We start from the raw sequence: 26,619 nt of genomic DNA on the forward strand, positions 1-26,619 counted from the left end.
CCCATGTCAGCATTTTCGTTTTGTTTTCTCCCTGTCCAGACGCTGTCCGTATTCTGTTCCTGCCCGTGTTTCATTAAATGGTTTCTCCCTGTCCAGACGCTGTCCGTATTCTGTTCCTGTCCGTGTTTCATTAAATGGTCTCTCCCTGTCCAGACGCTGTCCGTATTCTGTTCCTGTCCGTGTTTCATTAAATGGTTTCTCCCTGTCCAGACGCTGTCCGTATTCTGTTCCTGTCCGTGTTTCATTAAATGGTTTCTCCCTGTCCAGACGCTGTCCGTATTCTGTTCCTGTCCGTGTTTCATTAAATGGTCTCTCCCTGTCCAGACGCTGTCCGTATTCTGTTCATGTCCGTGTTTCATTAAATGTTTTCTCCCTGTCCAGACGCTGTCCGTATTCTGTTCATGTCCGTGTTTCATTAAATGTTTTCTCCCTGTCCAGACGCTGTCCGTATTCTGTTCCTGTCCGTGTTTCATTAAATGTTTTCTCCCTGTCCAGACGCTGTCCGTATTCTGTTCCTGTCCGTGTTTCATTAAATGTTTTCTCCTGTCCAGACGCTGTCCGTATTCTGTTCCTGTCTGTGTTTCATTAAATGTTTTCTCCCTGTCCAGACGCTGTCCGTATTCTGTTCCTGTCCGTGTTTCATTAAATGGTCTCTCCCTGTCCAGACGCTGTCCGTATTCTGTTCCTGTCCGTGTTTCATTAAATGGTCTCTCCCTGTCCAGACGCTGTCCGTATTCTGTTCCTGTCCGTGTTTCATTAAATGGTCTCTCCCTGTCCAGACGCTGTCCGTATTCTGTTCCTGTCCGTGTTTCATTAAATGGTTTCTCCCTGTCCAGACGCTGTCCGTATTCTGTTCCTGTCCGTGTTTCATTAAATGGTCTCTCCCTGTCCAGACGCTGTCCGTATTCTGTTCCTGTCCGTGTTTCATTAAATGGTTTCTCCCTGTCCAGACGCTGTCCGTATTCTGTTCCTGTCCGTGTTTCATTAAATGGTCTCTCCCTGTCCAGACGCTGTCCGTATTCTGTTCATGTCCGTGTTTCATTAAATGGTCTCTCCCTGTCCAGACGCTGTCCGTATTCTGTTCCTGTCCGTGTTTCATTAAATGGTTTCTCCCTGTCCAGACGCTGTCCGTATTCTGTTCCTGTCCGTGTTTCATTAAATGGTCTCTCCCTGTCCAGACGCTGTCCGTATTCTGTTCCTGTCCGTGTTTCATTAAATGGTCTCTCCCTGTCCAGACGCTGTCCGTATTCTGTTCATGTCCGTGTTTCATTAAATGTTTTCTCCCTGTCCAGACGCTGTCCGTATTCTGTTCATGTCCGTGTTTCATTAAATGTTTTCTCCCTGTCCAGACGCTGTCCGTATTCTGTTCCTGTCCATGTTTCATTAAATGTTTTCTCCCTGTACTTGCTTCTCTTCTCCAGCGTCTGTCCTCACAGAATGCTGACACCACTATTTGAAGCATCAGGGTGTTCTTGATTTTGGATTTTGGTGGTGACGTCGGGTCAGGGTGCCGCTGCCGATAGAACCAGTGGTGCTTCAGCTGGCTCGTCGGGCTTTCTCGTCTCGGCCGGTTCGTCGGGCTTTCTCGCCTCGGACCGGTTCGTCGGGCTTTCTCGCCTCGGACCGGTTCGTCGGGCTTTCTCGTCTCGGCCGGTTCGTCGGGCTTTCTCGCCTCGGCCCGGTTCGTTGGGCTTTCTCGCCTCGGCCCGGTTCGTTGGACTCCCATGCCTCAGCTGGCTCGTCGGGCTTTCTCGCCTCAGCCGGTTCGTTGGGCTCCCATGCCTCTGCCGGCTCATCCGGCGCCCACGCCTCGGCCAGGTGGAACGCCATGTGGCGCTCCTAGAGGGTGGTGGTACTGTCACGCCTGCTCCCGCTTCCTCTCTCTAGCTTTCGAGGGCATTCACTTCATCACGCACACCTGTCACCATCATTACGTGCATCTGCGCTTATTGGACTCACCTGGACTTCTTCACTTTTTTTATTGCCTTCCCTATATCTGTCTATTTCATCCCCATGTCAGCATTATTGTCCTTTTTGTTTTCCCCAGTCCAGACACTGTCTGCATTCTGTTCCTGTCTGTGTTTCATTAAATATTCACTCCCTGTACTTGATTCTCGTCTCCAGCGTCTGTCCTCACACAGCCAGAATAAAGTAGCTGCATTTGCGTTTGTTTAAGCTGTTTTCCAGTTATTGTTTGGGGGGGAGGATACATCTATAAAAATGAGCAATTTCGCCTGGCATAGAACATTTGCTCTCTCGCCAGGCCATTGTTCAGAAGAGATAGCAAACACAATCACTTCAGACTGAAGCTGGAATGACAGCAAACTAGCTGCATTTTGTATTTTTCTATTGACATTTCTTTGTAAATACGCATAAAAATGATGCTGATTCATGATTTTGACTGGCTGAGAAAAGCTGCCATTCTGTCTCGTCCCAACTCCGGATACGTTCATAGGACAGCTGGAGATCGAATTTCAAAGTTGAAACAATGTTGCAAATGTCGGAGAGACAGACCAAGGTTATTACAATTCTCTGCTGTTGAAACACAAATGCTAGTCTAAAAGAAATGGAAGACCATGTCTAAATGCTTTTTTACAACGAATATGTAAATTGCTTGGCAAGGTTGATGAGACAGTGGATTGCACAGTCAGATGGAACAGTGTAAATAGGCATTTCAACGTCATAGATTTAGCCAGTGGTATCTTGTGGAATAGACACGGTCTGGAATGCGATTTTAACCAATCAGTATCCAGGATTAGACCCACCCATGGTATAATCTACTGTACTGCACTCTGTTGGGATTATTTAAGGGTTTTGAGTGTGTAGTTCATAATATTTCTATGATGTACTTGCTGAGATTTCTCTGAGGTGGTGTCAGTAGTTCATTGGCTAGCGTACTGAGTAGTCATTATGGCTCCATGATCAGTGGAGGCCAGGGATGGCCGTGAGGGCCGTGAGAGGGGTCCAGAGCCAGACCCTAGCAGGCTGCTGTGGGTTGGGAGGTCCTGGGCTGGGGCACTTAGCCAGCTCGCCTCAGCCTGGCCTGGCTCTGCTAACAGAGGGGTTATGAAACCAGAAATAGGGATGTGGTTGGCTGCACTGACTGGAAACAATGCTCTCTTCTTTCTTTCCTTTTCATTTTCTTTCCTCCTCCAGTGTTTTCTTTTTGTTTCCATTTTAGAAAATGCTTTACTCGCATGCACAGGGAGTTATTGATTATTCAGTATGGGAAGGAAGGAACACTTATGATATTGAATGTGCAGGCAGAGGTTCTCATGTCCATAACTAGCTACATCTTGAGAGAACAGGAAATTACCCAGTCTGATTGATTCAACCTAGATATTGGCTTTTAATGATTAATTTTCTATGAACATCACTGTTCAGGACCATTCATTGTGTGTGTCATGTAACAAAATGGATGGCTCCACTTGTGTGTATGTGACACAGCGTTTGTGGAACACTTGTGTGTGACAAGGGCCCGGCTTCCGACCCACGCTTTCGCTCCCGCCTGTACTTCCTGTGTTTATCATAAACAAGCTATGATAAAGTAAAGAGCTGAAAACAGCCTGAGATAACATCCTGTTAATGTCATTGTCTTTCGGCAGCTCTCCCTGCTGCACCAAGCTAATTCAATACCACTGGATGAGGGGGAGCCTGATCTAATTTAAGGACAGTGCATTACTGTACATATTTCAGTCAGCTGTGAGACCATGCAGACATGGTCCTGTTGTGTGGTGAGTTGGTTGACTCAGGTAGCCTGGTTAAACGAGACTGAATGCAGCGCCCTGCGTGAAATGCACTTATTTGCTTGATATACAGTGCCTTCAGAAAGTATTTACACCCCTTGACTTATTCTACATTTTGTTGTGTTAATCTGAATGTAAAATGGATTACAATGAGATTTTGTGTCACTAGCCTACATGTCAAAGTGGAATAATCTTTTTAGACATTTTTACAAATTAATAACCAATGTAAAGCTGAAATGTCTTGACTCTAAGTATTCAACACCTGTGTTAGGTCAAGCCTAAATAAGTTAAAGAGTAAAAATGTGCTTAACAATTCACATAATAAATTGCATGGACTCATTCAGTGTGCAGTAATAGTGTTTATTATGATTTTTGAAAGACTACCTCATCTCTGTACCCCATACATACAATTATAGGTCCCTCATTCGAGCAATGAATTTCAAACACAGATTCAACCACAAAGACCAGGGAGGTTTTCCAATGCCTTTCAAAAAAGGTCACCTATTGGTAGATGGGTATCAATAGGTGGTATTTATTATGGATCCCCATTAGCTGCTGCCTTCTTCCTGGGGTCTGGCAAAATTAAGTCAGTTATACAATTTTAAAAACATAACAATACATTCATTACAGACTTCACAACACACTGTGCCCTCAGGCCCATACTCCGCTACCGCATATCTACAACGCAAAATCCATGTGTGTTTGTGTTACTTCACAGTCCCCACTGTTCCATCAGGTGTATTTTTAAATCTGATTCTACTGCTTGCATCAGTTACCTGATATGTAATAGAGTTCCATGTAGTCATGGCTCTATGTAGTACAGTGTGCCTCCCATAGTCTGTTCTGGACTTGAGGACTGTGAAGAGACCTCTGGTGGCATGTCTTGTGGGGTATGCATGGGTGTCCAAGCTGTGTGCTAGTGTTTTACACAGACTGCTCGGTACCTTCTGCTTGTCAACGCCTTTTACAAAAACAAGTAATGATGAAATCAATCTCTCCTCCACTTTGAGCCAGGAGAGATTGACATGCATGTCATTAATGTTAGCTCTCTGTGTACTTTTAAGGGCCAGCCGTGCTGCCCTGTTCTGAGCCAACTGCAATTTTCCCAAGTCCCTCTTTGTGGCACCTGACCACACTACTGAACAGTAGTCTAGGTGTGACAACTAGGGCCTGTAGGACCTGCCATGTTGATAGTGTTGTTAAGAAGGCAGAGCAGCGCTTTATTATGGACAGACTTCTCCCCATCTTAGCTACTGTTGTTTTGATCCACGGTTATTCCAAGCAGTTTAGTCACCTCAACTTGCTCAATTTCCACATTATTCATTATGAGATGTAGTTGCAGTTTAGGGTTTAGTGAATTATTTGTCCCAAATACAATGCTTTTAGTTTGGGAAATATTTAGGACTAACATATTCCTTGCTACCCATTCCGAAACTAACTACAGCTCTTTAAGTGTTGCAGTCATTTCAGTCACTATAGTAGCTAACATGTATAGTGTTGAGTCATCTGCACCCATTGGCCCGCAAAACACCAGTCTCAACGCCTTCTAGGCAGAGTTCCTCTGTTCAGTGTCTGTGTTCCTTTGCCCATCTTAATCTTTTCTTTTTACTGGCCAGTCTGAGATATGGCTTTTTCTTTGCAACTCTGCCTAGAAGACCAGCATCCCGGAGTCGCCTCTTCACTGTTGACGTTGAGACTGGTGTTTTGCGGGTACTATGTAATGAAGCTACCAGTTGAGGACTTGTGAGGCGTCTCTTTCTCAAACTAGACACTCTAATGTACTTGTCCTCTTGCTCAGTTGTCCACTGGGGCCTCCCACTCCTCTTTCTATTCTGGTTAGAGACAGTTTGCTCTGTTCTGTGAAGGGAGCAGTACACAGCGTTGTACGAGATCTTCAGTTTCTTGGCAATTTCTCGCATGGAATAGCCTTCATTTCTCAGAACAAGAGTAGACTGACGAGTTTCAGAAAAAAGTGCTTTGTGTTTCTGGCCATTTTGACCCTGTAATCGAACCTACAAATGCTGATGCTCCAGATACACAACTAGTCTAAAGAAGGACAGTTTTTTTTATTGCTTCTTCAATCAGAACAAGTTTTCAGGTGTGCTAACATAATTGCAAAGGGGTTTTCTAAGGATCAATTAGCCTTTTAAAATTATAAACTTAGGTTAACCAACACAATGTGTCATTGGAACATAGGAGTGATGGTTGCTGATAATGGGCCTCTGTACATCTATGTAGATATTTCATGAAAAATCTGCCATTTCCAGCTACAATGGTCAATTACAACACTAACTATGTCTACACTATTTCTGATCAATTTGATGTTATTTTAATGGACAAAGAAAGTGCTTTCTTTTCTTTCAAAAACAAGGACATTTCTAAGTGACCCCAAACTTTTGAATGGTAGTGTACATTTAAATGTGAAAAATCATGGAATTGCCCAGCTGTGGCATACTCTGACTCATAAAAATGTAGTATTTTATGGTGGTCTCCTGCACAACAATCCCACCAGGTCAAATATAGTTTGCTCCCCTTCAATTGTAGTGGCAACTTTTTTCATTTCCTAGCCCTCACATGTTGCGAGGCCAAAGAGAAGACGACATCCAGTCCCTTGAACTTCACAACCCCTATCTCGTGTTAATGCATGTTGCCTGTTTGCGACAGCAGCCATGTGCGTTCTCAATATTGTGGCAGGGCTCTGGGTTGGCGATGACGTCTGTAGTTTTGTGCTGCGGCTGCTCCAGGAGTCAAATGATGCCAGTTTGAGAGGCCTCTGTGAGAATGCCTCGATTTGCCTCAGCTCTTTCAGAGAAAGGCCTCCCAGACAATGCAGTGCAGTTACTGCTATTCATCCTGTTCTTGAGAGACTCCAGCCTATTCAAGCCAGGCCGCTATTCCAGCACTGCTCCGCACGACTCCACTCAGCGGCAAAGGCAGACAGAGATCCGCTGCATCGGTCCTTTGCCATGGCAACTTTAGAATTGGAACATAAAGAGGTTGTCGGGCTGGGAGCTGTAATATCAAGCCGTTGTCTCACAAACAAGCGCTCTATGGCGGTGTTAAATGGCTGTCTCTGAACAAAACATCCTGGAATGATCAGTACTAGTGTCCTACTGTCCGACTGAGACGGACCTATTCACTGATTGTTAACATCGTGGGGAACTGGGCCATCTGCCCCAGTACGAGGCTGCTCTCCAAATGTCTTTATTATTTCCTCACTGTCCTGACCTCATAACATTGGAATGCACACAGACAGTATGTCAGGCAATAAAAGTGATCCCGTTGTATGTTAGTTAAAAAGTAGGCTACAAAGCCACTGAAAAGCACGAAAAATACATTGCGAAAGAGCACCCTCTTGTCATGAGCTGCTTGGTTTAAGTGAACAGGAAGATGCACAGATTGAAAGGAGAACCATCATCCTGAGTTCCATTGATAAGCAGAAGTTCCCTGGAGCCTTCTAGATAATAAGTCTCCACTGACTGCTCTCTGAGATATACTGTCTCAGTGCCATTTCACCGTTCCTTTGTCCCAGAACCATTCTCTAACAGTACCACCTTTAATGGTCTATTTAGACTTCCCTCACAGTTGTGGCTCATTGTCTATCTCCATCTGCCTATCTCTGTCTCTGTATCTCTCACTGCGGACTCATAACTTACTCTCTAAGTCTCCCTGTTTAAGGATGATAACACCAACCTACCGTGCTGCATTATCCAGGAGATGAGTAGTCATGACAAAATGGGACCTTTGGTCCTTTACTGTCTGCCATTGGGGCCTGGTTATCCTCACATTCATTCAACCTCCTCCCTACTGTTTACTCTGGTTGCATGCATGAGCAGTCATCTAGCCAGTGGGTTGAAAGGTCTGAAGGAGCTAAATCAGAGATATGATCTCAAATTTCACAACATGTCTGATGTAAGGCTTGTAGTGTTTTGTGTGGGTGTTCTTTTTGAAGGAGTAATTTCCTTCATATGAACAGTGTGTATATCATAGATCTGAGGGGCCCTGACCTCCTCAAGGCCCCAGCTGTTTTCTAATAGAGAAGACGGATCCCTTACCAGTATGTGCTTTACCTCATCCTCTGCTTTAACTCCCTAACTCTGTCTGTTAGTCAGACTGCAGCGTAGCCTGGGTAGTACAGGATGGGGGTTGGGTAAAGGGTTGTTAGTTGTTTGGCAGTAATAGTGTTAAAGTAATAAAAGGAACAGTTAAACAGCAGGGCTGTAAATTGCTGACCGGACCTCCAACACATGGCCTGTTGGGACAGAGCAGGTTGTCACTATGACTGGAGCATCCTGAGTGGTTGGCTGGCTGGGATATCCATTCACACAGCCCAACAGGTGTCCCTCCCTCTCTGGCCTTTAGGTACATAACCTCATCAGCCTTTGCTATTTTATGGCACATGGCAACTGTTGCAGTTGCCATGCTAAAAGACAAACAGGCAACAATGCTTCATACTGTTAGGACAGGTCCAGGAGTCAGGACTATTAGCAACTGCTGAGATGAGGTTTATATTAACTAACTTTATGCAAGGTTAATTTCATATAGTTTCAACCCAGCAACATCTGGTGCTTCCCAAACACACCAGCCTGTTTATGAAGCCAAGAATATAATCCCTTCTCCGAAATGAGAGGTGATATCATAATCAGTTTCTGAGTCCAATGGTTTACGGTCATGCCCATATTGTAGCTGTGCTGTTGTGTTCTGTGATTTTTATTACCAGGTGAGACAAAGACCAGCCGCTGGGCCCTCTTTAAACCAACCAGAAAGGATGCCTAGTACTTCCTACTGCGTGCTTGAGACGAGAGCCTCCCAAATGTATTTTTTATTCAGCCTTAGTTTTGTAAATACAACGTAGCCTCTGATTCACTGAGCAAACTTCCTGTGTGCCAGGAAGCCAGCCAGCGAGGGCAGACGAACTAAGGGGAATCAGACTCCTCATATACTGACTGGCTTTAGTGGCCTCTGCACTGTGCTCATTAAGACTGGAGCAAAGTACATACTCTGCCCAGCCAATGGGATCCTAACAAAACATAGACCTGGTTTATTTTCCTACAGCTTAATACACCTTGATTTATTGATATTTAATGTAACTTCTAAGGGGCTGCATTCATGTCCTTAATCATTAGCAAGACTGCAGTTTCACGTAAAGAAGAACAGTTTGGCCATACCCCAGTGCCGGAGATTTAAAATATTCTTCTTTCAGAGAGGACAAGTTATTTTTGTCCATCTTTGAAATTTGTTACATATTAAAACTATGAATGACAATCTCCTTAAACTCTTGTGAATGATTGGTTGCTAAGGTAAAATTATTGGCAGACATAGACTGAGACTCTTGGCTAGCGTTTAAACTCCACAATGCTGAATGTGTTTTGTCAGAGTAAATTTAATAAGACAGAAGTAAATGAAGTCGAGGCCATGATGCAAGAGTTCCCTCGATGGCGTATTCTAGAATAAAGCTCTCCATGGAGAGCTTATTCATTAGACGGGCTAGGTGTCATCATGCCAGTTCTCCATGGAGAGCTTATTCATTAGACGGGCTAGGTGTCATCATGCCAGTTCTCCATGGAGAGCTTATTCATTAGACGGGCTAGGTGTCATCATGCCAGTTCTCCATGGAGAGCTTATTCATTAGACGAGCTAGGTGTCATCATGCCAGTTCTCCATGGAGAGCTTATTCATTAGACGAGCTAGGTGTCATCATGCCAGTTCTCCATGGAGAGCTTATTCATTAGACGGGCTAGGTGTCATCATGCCAGTTCTCCATGGAGAGCTTATTCATTAGACGGGCTAGGTGTCATCATGCCAGTTCTCCATGGAGAGCTTATTCATTAGACGGGCTAGGTGTCATCATGCCAGTTCTCCATGGAGAGCTTATTCATTAGACGGGCTAGGTGTCATCATGCCAGTTCTCCATGGAGAGCTTATTCATTAGACGGGCTAGGTGTCATCATGCCAGTTCTCCATGGAGAGCTTATTCATTAGACGGGCTAGGTGTCATCATGCCAGTTCTCCATGGAGAGCTTATTCATTAGACGGGCTAGGTGTCATCATGCCAGTTCTCCATGGAGAGCTTATTCATTAGACGGGCTAGGTGTCATCATGCCAGTTCTCCATGGAGAGCTTATTCATGAGACGGGCTAGGTGTCATCATGCTAGTTTTCCGTGGAGAGCTTATTCATTAGACGGGCTAGGTGTCATCATGCCAGTTCTCCATGGAGAGCTTATTCATGAGACGGGCCAGGTGTCATCATGCCAGTTCTCCATGGAGATCGTATTCATGAGACGGGCTAGGTGTCATCATGCCAGTTCTCCATGGAGAGCTTATTCATGAGACGGGCTAGGTGTCATCATGCCAGTTCTCCATGGAGAGCTTATTCATGAGACGGGCTAGGTGTCATCATGCCAGTTCTCCATGGAGAGCTTATTCATTAGACGGGCTAGGTGTCATCATGCCAGTTCTCCATGGAGAGCTTATTCATTAGACGGGCTAGGTGTCATCATGCCAGTTCTCCATGGAGAGCTTATTCATTAGACGGGCTACGTGTCATCATGCCAGTTCTCCATGGAGAGCTTATTCATTTGACGGGCTAGGTGTCATCATGCCAGTTCTCCATGGAGAGCTTATTCATTAGACGGGCTAGGTGTCATCATGCCAGTTCTCCATGGAGCTGTGGCCAAACCGGGACAGAGGCTGGGACTGAATACAGACAAACCAGGCTTTCTTGATCGTGGGAACAACTGCAGGGCTTGGGTTGAATGAGGATTGAAGATTCACTCACTTGTGTATACATATTTACACCCTTGGCTAAAACAACATATGAAGGGACTCACTGTACTCTCACTGTGTACAGTTTGGCAGACAGTTATGTAGTTTCAAATCACATTGCTAAACTTTTTTTTAAAATTATGCCAGATAAAAATGTAATCTATTTATTAAAACTTAACAAGCTTAGTGAGTGCATCAACATTTTCTGACATGTCAACAAGAGAAAACGCTTTGAGGAGCCATGCCCCTCAAGTGTTGTGGATTGCTATTTCACTCTACTTCTGTCTTTATCAGTGGTTCCAGTAAGCTCACCCAGTTCGTCTCTGTTGTCTCCTCCCCAGGCCTCTGACTGTGACAGCTCCAGTGGGTGGAGCAACATTGGGCCCCTCTCTCTACCCGCTCAGCACTGATGGGACAGAATCCTGAATCCTGGAGGAATCCTTGACGACCCCTCTTTCTTTCTCCGCCCTCCCAGGCTCCACCCTCTTTCCCCTCCTCCTCTCCTCTTTCCTTAGACTCTCCTCCTCCCCCGGTCTCTTCTCTCAGGGCTGGGATCATTACTCAACCCCACTGAAGAATGGAACACAGTAGCTGGCAAGGATGAACTGGGTCTGCCTGCCAATGCAGAAAGGGAGATAAAAGAGGGAGAAAGAGAGAGTGAAAGAAAAGCGAGCGAGAGAAAGTTCTAAACCTGTGAGTGAAAGAAGAGGTACATATTAAAAATGCCCTTGAGGGAGAAAATCGACAACTGCACTTGAGCCGTATGAGCTAGAAGACCTCAGCAAACCTGCTGACCTGGATGTGTGGATCAGTAGACACACACACACACACACGTCTGTCTCAGTCACAGCAGAAGACGGCTCCTACCCTGCCCTACACTGTGGAGTGGTGTTTTCAGCGTTATTCCCTGCCTACCATACCTGTGTGAGGAGTGGTGGAGAGGACATTCAGCAACTCTTAGAGGACAGTGGAAGTTGATAGAAATGCTTCTTTGTTAAAACCAGCGTGTTTCGGGCCGTAACCTTTTATCAGGGTTTTAGTAGTGAACAGGTCACCACCACCATGCCGGCTAAAGGAAAGTACCTGTTAAATGACCAGGAGCTGAAACATGAGGCCCTGTACAGGAAGTTCTCCTGTATCAGCCAGTACCAGCCTCTGGTGCTTCTACTGGGCCTCTCCATGCTGTCCTGCGGAGTCCTCATCATCCTCTTCTTCGCCCTGCACCTGGTGAGTGTGTGAGTGAGTGTGTGTTTAGCTGATGTGGAATCGCTAGCTAGCGGCCGTTGTGTAAGTGACGTCATCTACCGAGACCTAGAAGTGTGTGTGCACCTACCCATGTATGAAGTGACAGTATGCTACACATCAGAGCCCAGCTACTTACAGCTTTTTTGAATGACTTAGTAATATCCCCTGAGGGGGTGTGCTGTCCTCTCTGGATGAGTTGACCGATAATGGATGGAGATATGGAGATTAGCACATTAAAGACACCATTGTAGTATGATATTTTTCTGTAGTACAATAACTGTGCCTAGATACTGAATTAGAGGTCTTTGGGGTTTTTCTCCACGAAACGACAGTCTCTGGCAATGTTTTTGGTATAGACTTCAGAGTTTAAGAAGCAGTTAATCACTGTATTTGTGTATCAGGTAAATATGTCACCAGTCTAGAGTTTTAGTAGACATTTTAGGTTACATGTACACGTCTGTGTAGAGCAGTAGGTAATCACTCTGACACATAAAACTTAAAGCAGCACTTACACTACCGTTCAAAAGTTTGGGGTCACTTCCTTGTTTTTGATAGAAAAGCAAATCTTTTGTCCATTTTTAAAATAACATCAAATTGATCAGAAATACAGTGTAGACAATGTTAATGTTGTAAATATCTATTGTAGCTGGAAACGGCTGATTTTAATGGAATATCTACATACAGTGGTTGCTCCACTAAAAGTTTTACGATTATGCTGCGGGACTTGGAGGTCATTTGAGGTTTAGTACGGTACCTTGCATCACTACTTCATTGCTCCAGACCAGCGCAAGGGGGAGTTAGAGCACTGATTATGTTTTGGGTTCTACTGTGTCTCCAACTGTCAATGAATGGGTGACATAAACCTAAATAGAAACTGATAATTGTGCACGACTTCAGTATTACTTACTAAAACTGTTGTTACACTAAGGTTTTTATTATTTTGTTTTGTTAGAATTATTTTGGTCTTACTGTAGTACTGTAGCCCACTCCTGACCAGGCATAAGGTACAGTGTCTGAGTGGTGCAATGGTCTAAGACACTGTGTGGCAGAGCAAGCTGTGTTGCTTCAGATGCTGAATCAATACCCATGCCACCATCGACTGGGAGACCCATGAGATGACTGTAGGTTTTTGGTTTCTCTCCCTCGGAAAACAAAAATAAAATATTTGAAATAACAAACGGGCCTTTTTCTCAAAAATTTTACATTATATGAAAACAAAACCATCTCCAAAGCATTTTCTTTTTTAAACATACCAATTTATTATTAATTCACAATTATATAAAATCCCTTTGGATATTCTCACAGATATATTATGAATTTTGTTATTAGCAGGACAATATATATTGGTCATGGTTCCAGAGGGGCGCACAATGGGATTGCCTTGCAGTTCTCCAGCTGTATCCACTGAAACAGTGGTGGGTGCGTGAGGTTCAAGGCATGAGGGCAGGGGGCACGGGATGGCGCACAGAAGACTGACCTAGCCCATGGGGAAGGGAGGAGGAGGAAGGGGGAAGGGTAGCACAGAGCAACACTTTAAGGGGCATTGCACTAATAATGGTGCTAACTAGGGAACCGTTCCCACTGTTCTTAGTGCAAGTCTGCTCGTTCAAACTATTAGACCTCTCAGGCGTCAGTCAAAAGTTATACTTTAATCCGAAGTGGATTTAACGAAAAATGACACAGCACACATTTGTAAATCCCAAACTCTAAAAGTAATTGGAAAGAAAGATACAAATGATTTGTGACATTGTGGTTACAATAAAGAATGTAAACAAGATGCTGTGTTTTTATTTACAGTAGTGATGGACAGCTGGTGGCATTTTGAAAACAGGTTTTCAAACACTTGTAGACTGATTAGCAGGACAATAGACTCTTTATAGCCTGGCTACTGTAGGTGTGAACATCCCCCTACCTGCAAAAAATGACATCACCAAAACTAAAGGTATTTTGGTTTCAGTGCATTTTCTTTAAAAAAATAAAATAATGATAGGTGAAGAAGCCGGATGTGGCGGTCCTGGGTTGGCGTGGTTACACGTGATCTGCGGTTGTGAGCCCAGTACAGTTGGATGCCATTATTTGCCTGTTTGTGTTCCGCCTGTTAGCTTGCATGATTCTTGCCATCCTCCTTCGACCTCTCATCAACGAGCTGTTTTTGCCCACAGGACTGCTGACTGACTGGAGTTTTTTTGTTTGTCGCACCATTCTCTGTAAACCCTAGACACTGTCGTGCGTGAAAAGACCAGGAGGGCGCCTGGCACCGATCATAACACGCTTAGTCGCATTGGTCACTAGCTGTTCAATCAAACAGCAACTGAATGCCTCGATGCCTGCTTTACATAGTAATGCCACGGCCACGTAGGAGCGATCCAAGCAAGCCACTGTCTGTAGGAGCAATCCGTTTTCGTGAACAGGGTGGTGTACCTAATAAACTGACGGGTGAGTGCTTTATTGTCACATACACGGAATAGGTGCAGTGAAATGTGTTGTTTTACAGGGCTTCAGTCAGTTAGGGCCAGTGAACGATGATGTGGTTGCGTATTACAATGGCACCCTATTCCCTATATAGTGCACTTCTTTTGACAAAAGTAGTGCACTGTATAAGTAAAAGGGTGCCATTTGGGACACACTCATGCTGTTGTCATTGGCAGGGCCTGAGGCACTGTAGCACTTTTCTCATTCAGGTGTTGATGCCAAACTAGGTCCATCATCAGGTCTCATTACTGCTCCCTCCTAAAGGAAAACGAGCCCTCACTTTCCTGTCATTGTGCTGCTTTCAGAACCCAGACACGCTGATATATGGATGGAGAGAGACTTGCATCACTTCCTAGTCTCAGATTTCTCCCGGTCTCTCTCAAGGGGCTTTATTGGCATTGGAAACATGTTTACATTGCCAAAGTAAGTGGAATAGATATTAAACAAAAGTGAAATAAGTAATCTGAAATTAACATTTCAAATGTTATATTGCTGGCTATGTACAGTGTTGTAACTATGCAAATAGTTGAAGTACGAAAGGGAAAATAAATAGACAGATCAACATAAACTGAAATTGTTGCATGTTGCGTTTTATATTTTTTGTTGAAAGATTTTTCTGAGTTACAGTTCATATAAGGAAATCGGTCAATTGAAATAAATTCATGAGGCCCTAATCTATGGATTTCACATGACTGGGAATAGAGATATGCATCTGTTGGTCATTGATACCTTAAAAAAAGAGTAGGGACATGGATCAGAAAACCAGTCACCCTTAGCCTCATGCAGCGCGACACATCTCCTTCGCGTAGAGATGATCAGGCTGTTGATTGTGGCCTGTGGAATGTTGTCCCACTCCTTCAATGGCTGTGTAAAGATGATGGATATTGGCGGGAACTGGAACATGCTGTCGTACACATCGATCCAGAGAAATCCAAACATGCTCAATGGATGACATGTCTGGTGAATATGTAGGCCATGGAAGAGCTGGGACATTTTCAGCTTCCAGGAATTATGTACAGATCCTTGCAACATGGGGCTGTGCATTATCATGCTGAAACATGAGGTGATGGCAGATGAATGGCACGATATTGGGCCTCAGGATCTCGTCATAGTATCTCTGTGCATTCAAATTGCCATCGATAAATTGAAATTGGGTTTGTTGTCCGTAGCTTATACCTGCCTATACCATAACCCCACCGTACCGTCCCCATGGGGTACTCTGTTTACAATGTTGACATCAGCAAACCGCTCCCCCACACAACGCTGTCTGCCATCTGCCCGGTACAGTTGAAACAACTGGAATTCATCCATGAAGAGCACACTTCTCCAGCATGCCAGTGGCCATCCAAGGTGAGCATTTGCCCACTGAAGTCGGTTGCGATGCAGAATTGCAGTCAGGTCAAGACCCTGGTGAGGATGACGAGCACGCCGATGAGCTTCCCTGAGACTGTTCCTGACAGTTTGTGCAGAAATTCTTCAGTTGTGTAAACCCAGAGTTTTATCAGCTGTCCGTGTGGCTGGACTCCGACAATCCCGCAGGTGAAGAAGCTGGATGGGGAGGTCCTGGGCTGGCGTGGTTACATGTGGTCTCCGGTTGTGAGGCCGGTTGGAAGTACTGCCAAATTCTCTAAAACGACAGAGGTTATGGTAGGATGCCACTTGCACGCTCCCTCAAAATTTAGACATCTGCAGCGTTGTGTTGTGACCAAACTGCACATTTTAGAAAGGCCTTTTAATGTCTCCAGCACAAGGTGCACCTGTGCAATGATCACTCTGTTTAATCATCTTCTTGATATGCCACACCTGTCAGGTGGATGGATTGTCTTTACAAAGGAGAAATGCTCACTAACAGGGATGTTAACATATTTGTGCACAAAATTTGAGAAATATGTATTTTGTGCGTTTGGAACATTTCTGGGATCTTTTATTTCAGCTCATGAAACATGGGACGAACATTTTACATGTTGCATTCATGTTTTGTTCAGTGTAGTTTGTATTTACAATGGTGTTTGCTTCCCTGACTGTCCTTTCTTTTAGAAACAGATCACAAATATTGCTGCTGTGCTGGCACACTGGTATTTCATGTCATAGATATGGGAGTTTATCTAAATTGGATTTGTTTTCAAATTGTTTGTGGGTTTGTGTAATCTGAGGGAAATATGTGTCTCTAATATGGTCATACATTTGGCAGGAGGTTAGGAAGTGCAGCTCAGTTTCCACATTTTGTGGGCACATACCTGAGAACTAGTAGACAGGCTATGCCTACGGCGGCCTCTCTCAATAGCAAGGCTACGCTGATTTCCTTGCTTGTGGAACAGTTACAGTGTTCAGGTATTCTGCCACTGTACTCTCTGTTTAGGGCCAAATAGCATTCCAGTATGCTTCATTTTTTGGGTAGTTCTTTCCATTGTGTCAAGTAATTGTGTTTTTGTTTTCTCATGATTTGGTTGGGTCTAATTATGTTGCTGTCCTAGGGCTCTGTGTGGTCTGTTTGTGTTTGTGAACAGAACGCCAGGACCAGCTTGCTGAGGAGACTGTTCTCTAGGTTAATCTCTCTGTAGGTGATTGCTTTGTTATGGAAGGTTTGGGAATCGCTTCCTTTTAAGTGGTTGTAGAACTTAACATCTCTTTTCTGGATTTTGATAATTAGTGGATATTGTCCGAATTCTGCCCTGCATTTATTATATGGTGTTTTGTGTTGTGCACAGAGGATGTTTTTGCTAAATCATCATCAAGTAATGTTTTTGTGGAAGGTTAGTTAGCATGTGTGGGCTAATGCCTAATGTGCACAGGCCTGTGAGGATAAGTGTGATATACAGTTGAAGTCGGAAGTTTACATACACTTAGGTTGGAGTCATTAAAACTCGTTTTTCAACCACTCCACAAATTTCTTGTTAACAAACTATAGTTTTGGCAAGTCAGTTAGGACATCTACCTTGTGCATGACACAAGTCATGTTTCCAATAATTGTTTACAGACAGATTATTTCACTTATAATTCACTGTATCACAATTCCAGTGGGTCAGAAGTTTACATAAACTAAGTTGACTGTGCCTTTAAACAGCTTGGCAATTCCAGAAAATGTTGTCATGGCTTTAGAAGCTTCTGATAGCTTATGACATAATTTGAGTCAATTGAAGGTGTACCTGTGGATGTATTCAAGGCTGACCTTCAACTTCAGTGCCTCTTTGCTTGGCATCATGGGAAAATCAAAAGAGATCAGCCATGTCCTCGACATAACCTGAAAGGCCACTCAGCAAGAAAGAAGCCACTGCTCCAGACTACGGTTTGCAACTGCACATGGGGACCAATATCGCACTTTCTGGAGAAATGTCCTCTGGTCTGATAAACAAAAATAGAACTGTTTGGCCATAATGACCATCGTTATGTTTGGTGGAAAAAGGGGGAAGCTTGCAAGCCAAAGAACACCATCCCAACCGTGAAGCATGGGGGTGACAGCATCATGTTGTGGGGGTGCTTTGCCGCAGGAGGGACTGGTGCACTTCACATAATAGATGGCATCATAAGGAAGGACAATTATTTGAAGAAATTGATTCAACATCTCTAGACATGAGCCAGGATGTTAAAGCTTGGTCGCAAGTGGGTCTTCCAAATGGACAATGACCTCAAGCATATTTATTTTATTTTGTTATACAATATACTTGCAGTGAAGCCACTCAACAACTACATCATACCAGTCATCCAACAGATTCCCATTCAGAGCGACACACAGAAGCATCCAGGGTCAATGCCCTGCTCAAGGGCATGTTGACCGATCTACCACCAAGCCAAAAAACGTGAACCCGAACACTCCAATCTCCCCCACAGTTCCCCCAATAGCTCTCCCTCAACCATTCAAGACCCCTTCCACAGTCTCCCCCCAGGAAGAAAAAAAAACAAAACAAAACAATTAATTCCATTCCCCACCCCCCAAGAACCCCCCAATGCACCAACAACCAAGAGAATGAACTAATGAGAAAAAAGGTAAAGACAGAAGAAAACAGCTAACAACAATGAAAAAAATTAAATAATAATAATAATACATTTAAAACTAAGGACATCAAGGACAACTAAAATCATAACAGCAATGCCAACTGTATATGTTTGTGTGCATGTCTGGCACTATTACATGTATGTGTGTGTTCTCGTAATTGTTTATTTTAATGAGAGTGTGTGTATATGCATGTGTACAAACACCTGCACGGCATCAGCCTCAGGCAAACCGGCATTAGTTGTAAAAACACTGCCACTTAGTGTCATTCAAATGTACCTTTTATGATGTTTTATTTTGACCATTTTTAAACTTTTATCTTTGACCATCATTCTATCTCTCACACAGCAACTCCACTTCCACTTGTCTCCAATTCCACATTCCAACCCTCAGCTTCCCTCAGCCCATCCCATCTATGTCTGCTGGTCACCCTCAGCCCATCCCATCTATCTCTGCTGGTCACCCTCAGCCCATCCCATCTATCTCTGCTGGTCACCCTCAGCCCATCCCATCTATCTCTCCTGGTCACCCTCAGCCCATCCCATCTATCTCTGCTGGCCACCCACTTCGTGTTTCAATGCAACACATATCTTTCAACTATGCTGTGATGTTTAACGTACAATTTCAATCTGTCAAATCGAATAGAATCCACAGATTGCGAGTTGAAGATAAATACTTTTACTAAGACTATTAGTATATTAGTAATTGACTGACCCGGTCTCTCCAGATCTCCTAACAGTACTATTTCTAGGGTCAATTTTAGCTCAATGCTATGCATTTTCAGCGATTCCTGAACCTGAGACCAGAAACGGGCTACCTGAGGGCAATACCAAAATAAATGGTAAATGAACCCAATCATACTTCCAAAGTTGTGGCAAAATGGCTTAAGGACAACAAAGGCAAGGTATTGGAGTGGCCATCACAAAGCCCTGACCTCAATCCCATAGAAAATTTGTGGGCAGAACTGAAAGTGTGTGCGAGCAAGGAGGCCTACAAACCTGACTCAGTTACACCAGCTCTGTCACGAGGAATGGGCCAAAATTCACCCAACTCATTGTGGGAGGCTTGTGGAAGGCATCCTGAAATGTCTGACCCAAGTTAAATAATTTAAAGGCAATGCTACCAAATACTAATTGAGAGTATGTAAACTTCTGACACACTGAGAATGTGATGAAAGAAATAAAAGCTGAAATAAATTATTCTCTCTACTATTACTCTGACATTTCACATTCTTAAAATAAAGTGGTGATCCTAACATTCTTAAAATAAAGTGGTCATCCTAACTGACCTAAGACAGGGAATTCTTACCAGGATTAAATGTCAGGAATTGTGAAAAACTGAGTTTAAATGTATTTGGCTAAGGTGTATGTAAACTTCCGACTTCAACTGTGTTCAACTTGTATAACTTCCCTCTCCACTGTGGATAGATAGACTACCTGTTAGAGACCATGAGCCCACCAGTGAGTGAGAGGAGGGCATTTCAACATATATTTATAAGTTGTACTTCAACAGGATAGTTGGGCTCAGATTGAACAAAGGGCCTATTGAGAGCCCTGTTGTTTTTAGGTGAATAAAGTCCTTTAGATTCTAACAAGAGTACAGGGAGTGTAAGAGAGTCAAAGAGAGCACGGAGAGGATGATTTTACAGTGGTCCTCATTTTACATAAGTTAACTTAACCCACCAACAGACACTAGAGAGAGTGTATGTTCTTGTGGGTTTACTTAGGTCATTATTGTAGAATTACGTTTCGCACGGTTTGTTTCCTTCCCTAAAGAAGTGATCTGATTTAAGATCGACACCACAGAGCAAGCAATCTTCACCATCTGATACCAAACAAAACCTGATGTGAATTTCAATGCCCAACAGATGAACACATTAACTTATGGCAGGCTGAGACTGAGCAGATCCCACCTGGGTCATTGCTTTTCAGATGAGATTTCAAGAGGAGAGGATCAGAAGCAATCTGTTCTCTAATTGTATAGACTTTCACTACTTCCTTCCATCTGAAAATAAATAAGAAAAGGAAATGAACAAGTCTCCTATAGGTTGATTTAGTGGGTGTAGCCGTAGTTAAACGTGCTAGTAAAAGCCTTCACTTCTGTTCCCATGGAAACCAGCATGCTCAATATACAATGCCGAGATGGCCTTCTGCTCAGGAACCTTTACGCAGTCATTCCCGCTCTCCTTGGTATCTAACTCTCTCCCATTCTCTCTTTCTCTCACTCGCTCGCTTTTTCGCTAACTGGCATGCACGCAAGTTGACGCAAGTGTAAACACACACATACACACCCGAAATCTATATCTGAGCCTTCCTCTTCCCTCTCAGTGTAATTCAATCAGGAAGATGCTGTGGCCTCTAGCAACAGGACATGACGCAGAGACAGATGTGCAATAAGCCTGAATAAGCCACGATGCTGAATTAGATATAGGCTGCTCTCATGACTAGACCGTACATAGGCATAATAAAGGGACTTGAATGATGTTGAAGGGAAGTTGAGTGAATGTTGTTTCGACATATCATTGTACCTGACCTATATAACATTTCAAAACTTCTCCTCAGACAGAATGTATATTATAGCCTGTTTTTTAATCCTTGTCTTTTCATTAGAGGAGAAGAGCATTGTGTGTCTGTATGGCTTTGTGTAGATGGATATGGCGTCCGTGTCTATGACTGTGTGTATATCTCAATGTAGAGTATAATGTAAATGCCATGATTGTGATTCAGTGTGCATTATGTTCTCCCTCTTTGTTTCAGAGTGTGGAGGAGCACTGTGCATTTGTCAGCGTGGTGAGCTGCAGCCTGTGTGTGTTCCTGGCTGTGTTTGTGTTGGTGTGTACAGAGACCCTGACCCAGCGCTGGAGGAGACTGCTGGGTCTGGTGGTCTGGGCCACTCACCTCACCATGGGATTCACCTTCATCTTCAGCGGACCTCTCATCCTGCCCTGGGACCAGGTATACACTCTCGCTCTAAATAAAGGTTGCACGACAACCTATTGGCTTTCAAAATAAATGTTTGGTAATTATTCTAATCAAATGAGATATGTTTTATTGTTGATTTCTTCAAAACCATCAAACTTTATTAATAATTACTGCAGTAATAGAGTGTTAATGGTCATCCAATAGTATAGAGTTAAAGCCCAATAAATAAACGGGATTCAGTTATAACTCTTCATTGTCTTCCTTGTGACGAAGACAAACACGTGAAATTATACAAAGGTACATTGTGCTCTCATGCAACAGATATATGTCTAGTTCATTTACTGCTTGTTTATGCAGAAATACTAATCCAATATAGGATTCTAAGCCCTTCCCTCAGAATGATGGAGTCCAGTATTCATCTGCTGTATGGGATAAATAAACTGGAGATTGGGTCCCCCTGGCACCGACAGACAGGCACACAGACACTAATCATGGAATGGAATGCAGTCTTTAGGTTATCACCAAGCCATGGTAAATCTACTGTCAGCGTTAACACAGACACATGAGAGTTCAAAGAGCCCTATTCTGTTGCCTCTAAGAAAAACAGTGTTTTAGGAATACATTCTAATATAAAGTCATGTGATTAACATAATGTTGTAATTATATGACACTCACTTCCTTTGTCCTCTTCCTCTTCTCCTCCATCTACAAAACCAGCCAGTTTATTAGGTACACCCATCTAGTACCAGTCGGACCCCCATTTACTGAATTCTTCAGGCATGGATTCTACAAGGTGTAGCGTTCAAGCGTTGTGCAATTGGTATCTAGGAACCTAACTTGTGCCAGGGAAACATTAGCCATACCATTACACCACAGAGCATGCAACCTTCTCCATGTGATAACAAACAAAATCTGATGTGAATTTAAATTCACATCAGTTGGCAGTGGTGTAATGGTATAGGGAATATTTTTCTGGCACACGTTAGATTCCTTGATACCGATTGAGCAACATTTGAACGCCACACCTTGTAGAATCCATGCCCTGATGAATTCAGGCTGTTCTGGATGCAAAGGGGCACCAACAATCATAACATGCTCAGTTGTTAGGGCACCTAATTTGTCCATTCTAACGTTCAATTGAACAGTAACTGAATGCCTTGATGTCTGTCTGCCTTTTTTATATAGCAAGCCATGGCTACGTGACTCACTGTCTGTAGGAGCGAACCATTTTTGTGAACGTGAACTACATAATAAACTGGCCACTGAATGTACCTACATTATTTTCACATGAACAGAAGCATCAAAATGTGATATTTGTCTAGTTATAGCATATCTTGCCAGTACACTGAGGTGACAGTTGTCCAGTAAAACCACTTGTTCTTTGGGTGTAGTGCTACCAATCCGAGACTCATTCCCCACACTGTGTTTCGTGTCATATCAGTCTGACCTATCTCTCTCTCTCTCTCTCCTTTTCTCCTGTAGGTTCCCTTCTTCCTGTTCATCATCTTCACAGTGTACACCATGCTGCCTTTCCAGATGTGCTATGCTGTGGTACTCAGTGTGATCTCCTCACTCTCTCACATCATGGTCCTCACTCTACGCCTCACTGTCTTCAATACCCAAGATCCCAGCCCCTTTCTGGCCAATCAGGTGTGTTATTAGTTATGCTGTTGGTAACAATTATACATGATCTCCTGGTGAGGATTCTCTGAAAACAGACAATAAAATGCTTATGCTGTGCAGCTAGGATGTAATGTCGGTCCCTCTGTCCCCAGCTGCTGTCCAATGCGGTGGTGTTTCTGTGTGGCAGTGTGGTGGGGGCCTTCCATAAGGTCCTGATGGAGAGAGCACTAAGACAGACCTTCCAGGATACACTCAGATGTCTGGGCATCCGCATGAAGCTGGAGATAGAAAAGAGACAACAGGTGAGAACATCTTATCAGACACTCTGCTATATTCTTGATTTAGTTATTTACCTTTAAGGAAAGACCCTTGAGGTTAGAAACCTATTTGGCGAGGGCAATCTCCCAGTGTATCAGAAATCCTGGAAATCATGGTCTGGTTGAATAAGATGCTTTTGGTGTCTCTTTCTGAACAGAGGCTGACCTGACTGAATACAGGAAGTATGAAAGACTAATAAAAGTGAATAGTGTTAGGCTAAAATGTGTTGTCATAATAGCACTGGTTAATTTTTTACTTCATTTAAGACCAGCAGCCTTGTTGTTTTCTAACTTGTATTTTTCATTACGATGATCAAATCCCCTTCATATTAAATTTCATTGTAATGATTATTTAAGTAGATGTCTGTGTGTGCTCCGTTAGTAAAAACGGGTGTCTGTTTCAAATGGCTTTTTAACCATAATTTTTTTCATTTGTAATAATAGTTGCTTAGGAAATGACAACACACTCCGTGAGAGAGAGGAGGCCGCTGGCTGCTCTGTTGCCTAGCAGGACAGAATGGAATGATATAATCGTTAACATTTGAACCGGCTCTGTTCTACTCTGTTGTATTGAGCCCGAAAAAAGGAGCAGTGCCACAGGGGTTAGCCAAAGAGCACAGGCACCATAAATAAAGAGAAGAGGGAAGGGAGGGTTTGAAATGGGTCTCAACGCTGAGCACTATGCCATTGTTCTCTAGACCCAGTCAGATAGAATCTGCCAGATCAATTACAGCACAGAGCTGAGCTGACTGAACCGAATCAAGGCCACTTTGTGCAGAATGACTTTCCATGCTTTACGGTTTACTGGAAAACCTGCTCCAGTCATTTGAACCAGGAGGTGGTAATCTATCTGGGAGAGTATATAGGCCTAACCAGTTGCCCCGTGACACTGATCTTGGGTTAGTTTTACGTTTCTTCCACTAATGGTTAAGGTTAGGATTTGATCCTAGATCTGTACCCAGCCCCCCCCCCCCATGGATGCAGCCAAACCAGAGAGGAAAGATACTAGTCCAGTGCCTCAGTATTGCATCATACGGGTGAACAGGAATTATGATGGGGTCAATGGGGATTGAAGAATGATTTCCTGAGACATCTCCTTATTAACTTCTTAGATTCTCATCTCACCTGACTCTATTCCATTCCAGAGGCTCTCAATGCAATGTTCTATCTGTCTGTTGACTGGCTGTACAACCAGACTGGCAGCACAATGATTATAAAGCTTTTAACAGTAATCTAAGTGAATGGGGCCCTTGTTAGTGGAGTTACCAGATCAGCAAGACACTCTGACAGCTGGTTGATACTCAGATTGGGTTTCTCCCAAATTGGATGGGTTCATGACCCTTTGTCTATCGGACAGTGTGTGTGGTTGGGTGGGTGTGGTGTGTTGATGCTAACGTGTGTGTGCGTGCGTAGGAGAACCTGCTGCAGTCTGTGCTACCTGTCTACATCTCCATGAAGATGAAGCTGGCCATCATGGAGCGTCTGCAAGACTGCAAGGACAAAGAAGAGCAGCAACGACTCGTCAAAGACAACAACTTCCACAGTCTCTACGTCAAGAGACACGAGAACGTCAGGTACAGTACAACAATAGCCTGTCAAGGACTAAGAATATGACTGAGAAACATACAGCATGTTGAAATAACCTGTTATGTTCGAAGAAAATGACTAAGAAACACAGTAGAATCCCATCCTTTGCCTGTCACTCATTGCCTGTCAAACTAAGCACGGTTTTCAGTCTACCAAATAACACACATGGAAAATATTTCCCCAACCCAAATGTTCTCTTGAATGAAACTCCACTTTTGGCTTTAGCCTTTGATTTTCTCTTTCCCTGCCTTTACATTTTGGCTCTTTTTCTGTTTTTCGACTTTAACACAAGTGTATACACCCTTATGTTATACTAGGGAACGGCCCAATACATCACCGGGGCCAAGCTTTCTTCCATCCAGGACCTCTATACTAGGCGGTGTCAGAGGAAGGCCCTAAAAACTGTCGAAGACTCCAGCCACCCTAGTCATAGACTGTTTTATCTTTCTACCGCACGACAAGTGGTACTGGAGCACCAAGTCTAGGTCTAAGAGGCTTCTAAATGGCTTCTACCCCCAAGCCATAAGACTCCTGAACAGCTAATCTAATGGCTAACCAGACTATTTGCAATGCCCTCCCCCCTTCCATGCTGCTGCTACTCTCTGTTATTATCTATGCATAGTCACTTTAATAACTCTACCTACATGTACATATTACCTCAATTACCTCAACACCGGTGCTCCTGCACATTGACTCTGTATATAGTCCCGCTATTGTTATTTACTGCTGCTCTTTAATTATTTGTTATTCTTATCTCATACTTTTTTTGTTGTATTTTCTTAAAACTGCATTGTTGGTTAAGGGCTTGTTCCACTTGTTCCACGCATTCCACTTTAAGGTCTACTACACCTGTTGTATTTGGCACATGTGACAGATTCTGGTTTTGAAATTGTGTTTCCATAGCTAGGGAAGAGCAGAATCAGTTGCTTTGTGAGAAGGTGTTAAAGTTCACACTTAGCCATTGTTGTGTAAATGCCAGCTGAAAAGTACCAGTGGCCTGGCTTTGGCCCCAAGTAAGAGCAGGTCCTCCGGATCCATGGTCCAGTGAGACCCGGGTGCCGGCCCGCAAAGATGGAAACAAAAGTCTGAGCCTTGGGTAAAACACTGGGTTAAATCATATGTTGCGTGTGTGCTTTGAATAGTTAGTATAGTTTGTGATCTCTAATTGTATTCATTTAATTTCCCCTGATATCCTCTGGTCCCGAGGACTGGAGTTGCCCATCCCTGCTCTGGGAGGTCTTTTTACACTCACAATGCCCAGTCAGTTCTCATGGAATTTAGCATGACAGTGTTAGCTGAGCATTGACCCAGATGAGGCCTTTTGTTTTATGGGCATTCATTTAGAAAGTGCTGACAGACATTGGCTTTGTAGCCTATCCAGTGAACCTTGGCAGATGGCTCAATAGATTCCCTAAGTTTTAGACTCTGAAATTGCTTACAGACTGTACTGTACCTTCTACCTTCCTGGAGAGAGAGGGAGCCCATTTGTTGACCAAATTAAGGTCAACACAGCAACACTCTTCAATCTTCTCAGTAGCCTGACAAACTGACATTTGTAACTTCCTGGTTGATTTGTTGATAAGTTTAGGCTCGTAATAAATATGATTTCATAGAAAAGGAAGGACATTTAAACGGTCTGATATGAGAAGGCCTTGTGAAGATCAAAGACTGTATCATGTGCTGCTGTGGCTCGGCTAGTGATGAATCCTCATTTAAGCCCTTTGGTGTTACTGTGAATTATAGCCCAACCACCTCCCCATGCTTGTCATTATACATGTTCTTTCCAAGGAAACACCTGGATGTTGTCAGTCAGAGTTACTGGGCAGCCATGGTTCTCTGGTCTGCCTAGCGAGCAATAGGCTAACGTTAGTTACTTTAATGAGGACTGACCTTGGCAGTAGTTAGCTCTCTGAGCCCTGGTAATGAGCCAGTGATTAGGCTGTGGCGGCTG

At 43.6% G+C, this 26,619-nt stretch overlaps 1 protein-coding gene across 7 annotated transcripts in view; it reads left to right on the forward strand.

Annotated features, from left to right (window-relative positions):
* The window catches only part of LOC118362652 (adenylate cyclase type 2), a 74,012-nt gene that overhangs the window by 20,988 nt on the left and 26,405 nt on the right, over positions 1–26,619 (forward strand). For all 7 annotated transcript variants that reach the window (XM_052484544.1, XM_052484492.1, XM_052484533.1 and 4 more), the window contains exons 2-6: positions 10,854–11,739; positions 20,977–21,174; positions 22,624–22,791; positions 22,917–23,066; positions 24,495–24,655. In XM_052484544.1, coding sequence (XP_052340504.1) covers positions 11,575–11,739; positions 20,977–21,174; positions 22,624–22,791; positions 22,917–23,066; positions 24,495–24,655 — 842 coding nt within the window. In that variant the 5' untranslated portion in view covers positions 10,854–11,574. The remainder of the gene's footprint in view (positions 1–10,853; positions 11,740–20,976; positions 21,175–22,623; positions 22,792–22,916; positions 23,067–24,494; positions 24,656–26,619) is intronic.

This window comes from Oncorhynchus keta, chromosome 2 (assembly GCF_023373465.1).
Source record: "Oncorhynchus keta strain PuntledgeMale-10-30-2019 chromosome 2, Oket_V2, whole genome shotgun sequence".
Taxonomy (NCBI): Eukaryota; Metazoa; Chordata; class Actinopteri; order Salmoniformes; family Salmonidae; genus Oncorhynchus; species Oncorhynchus keta.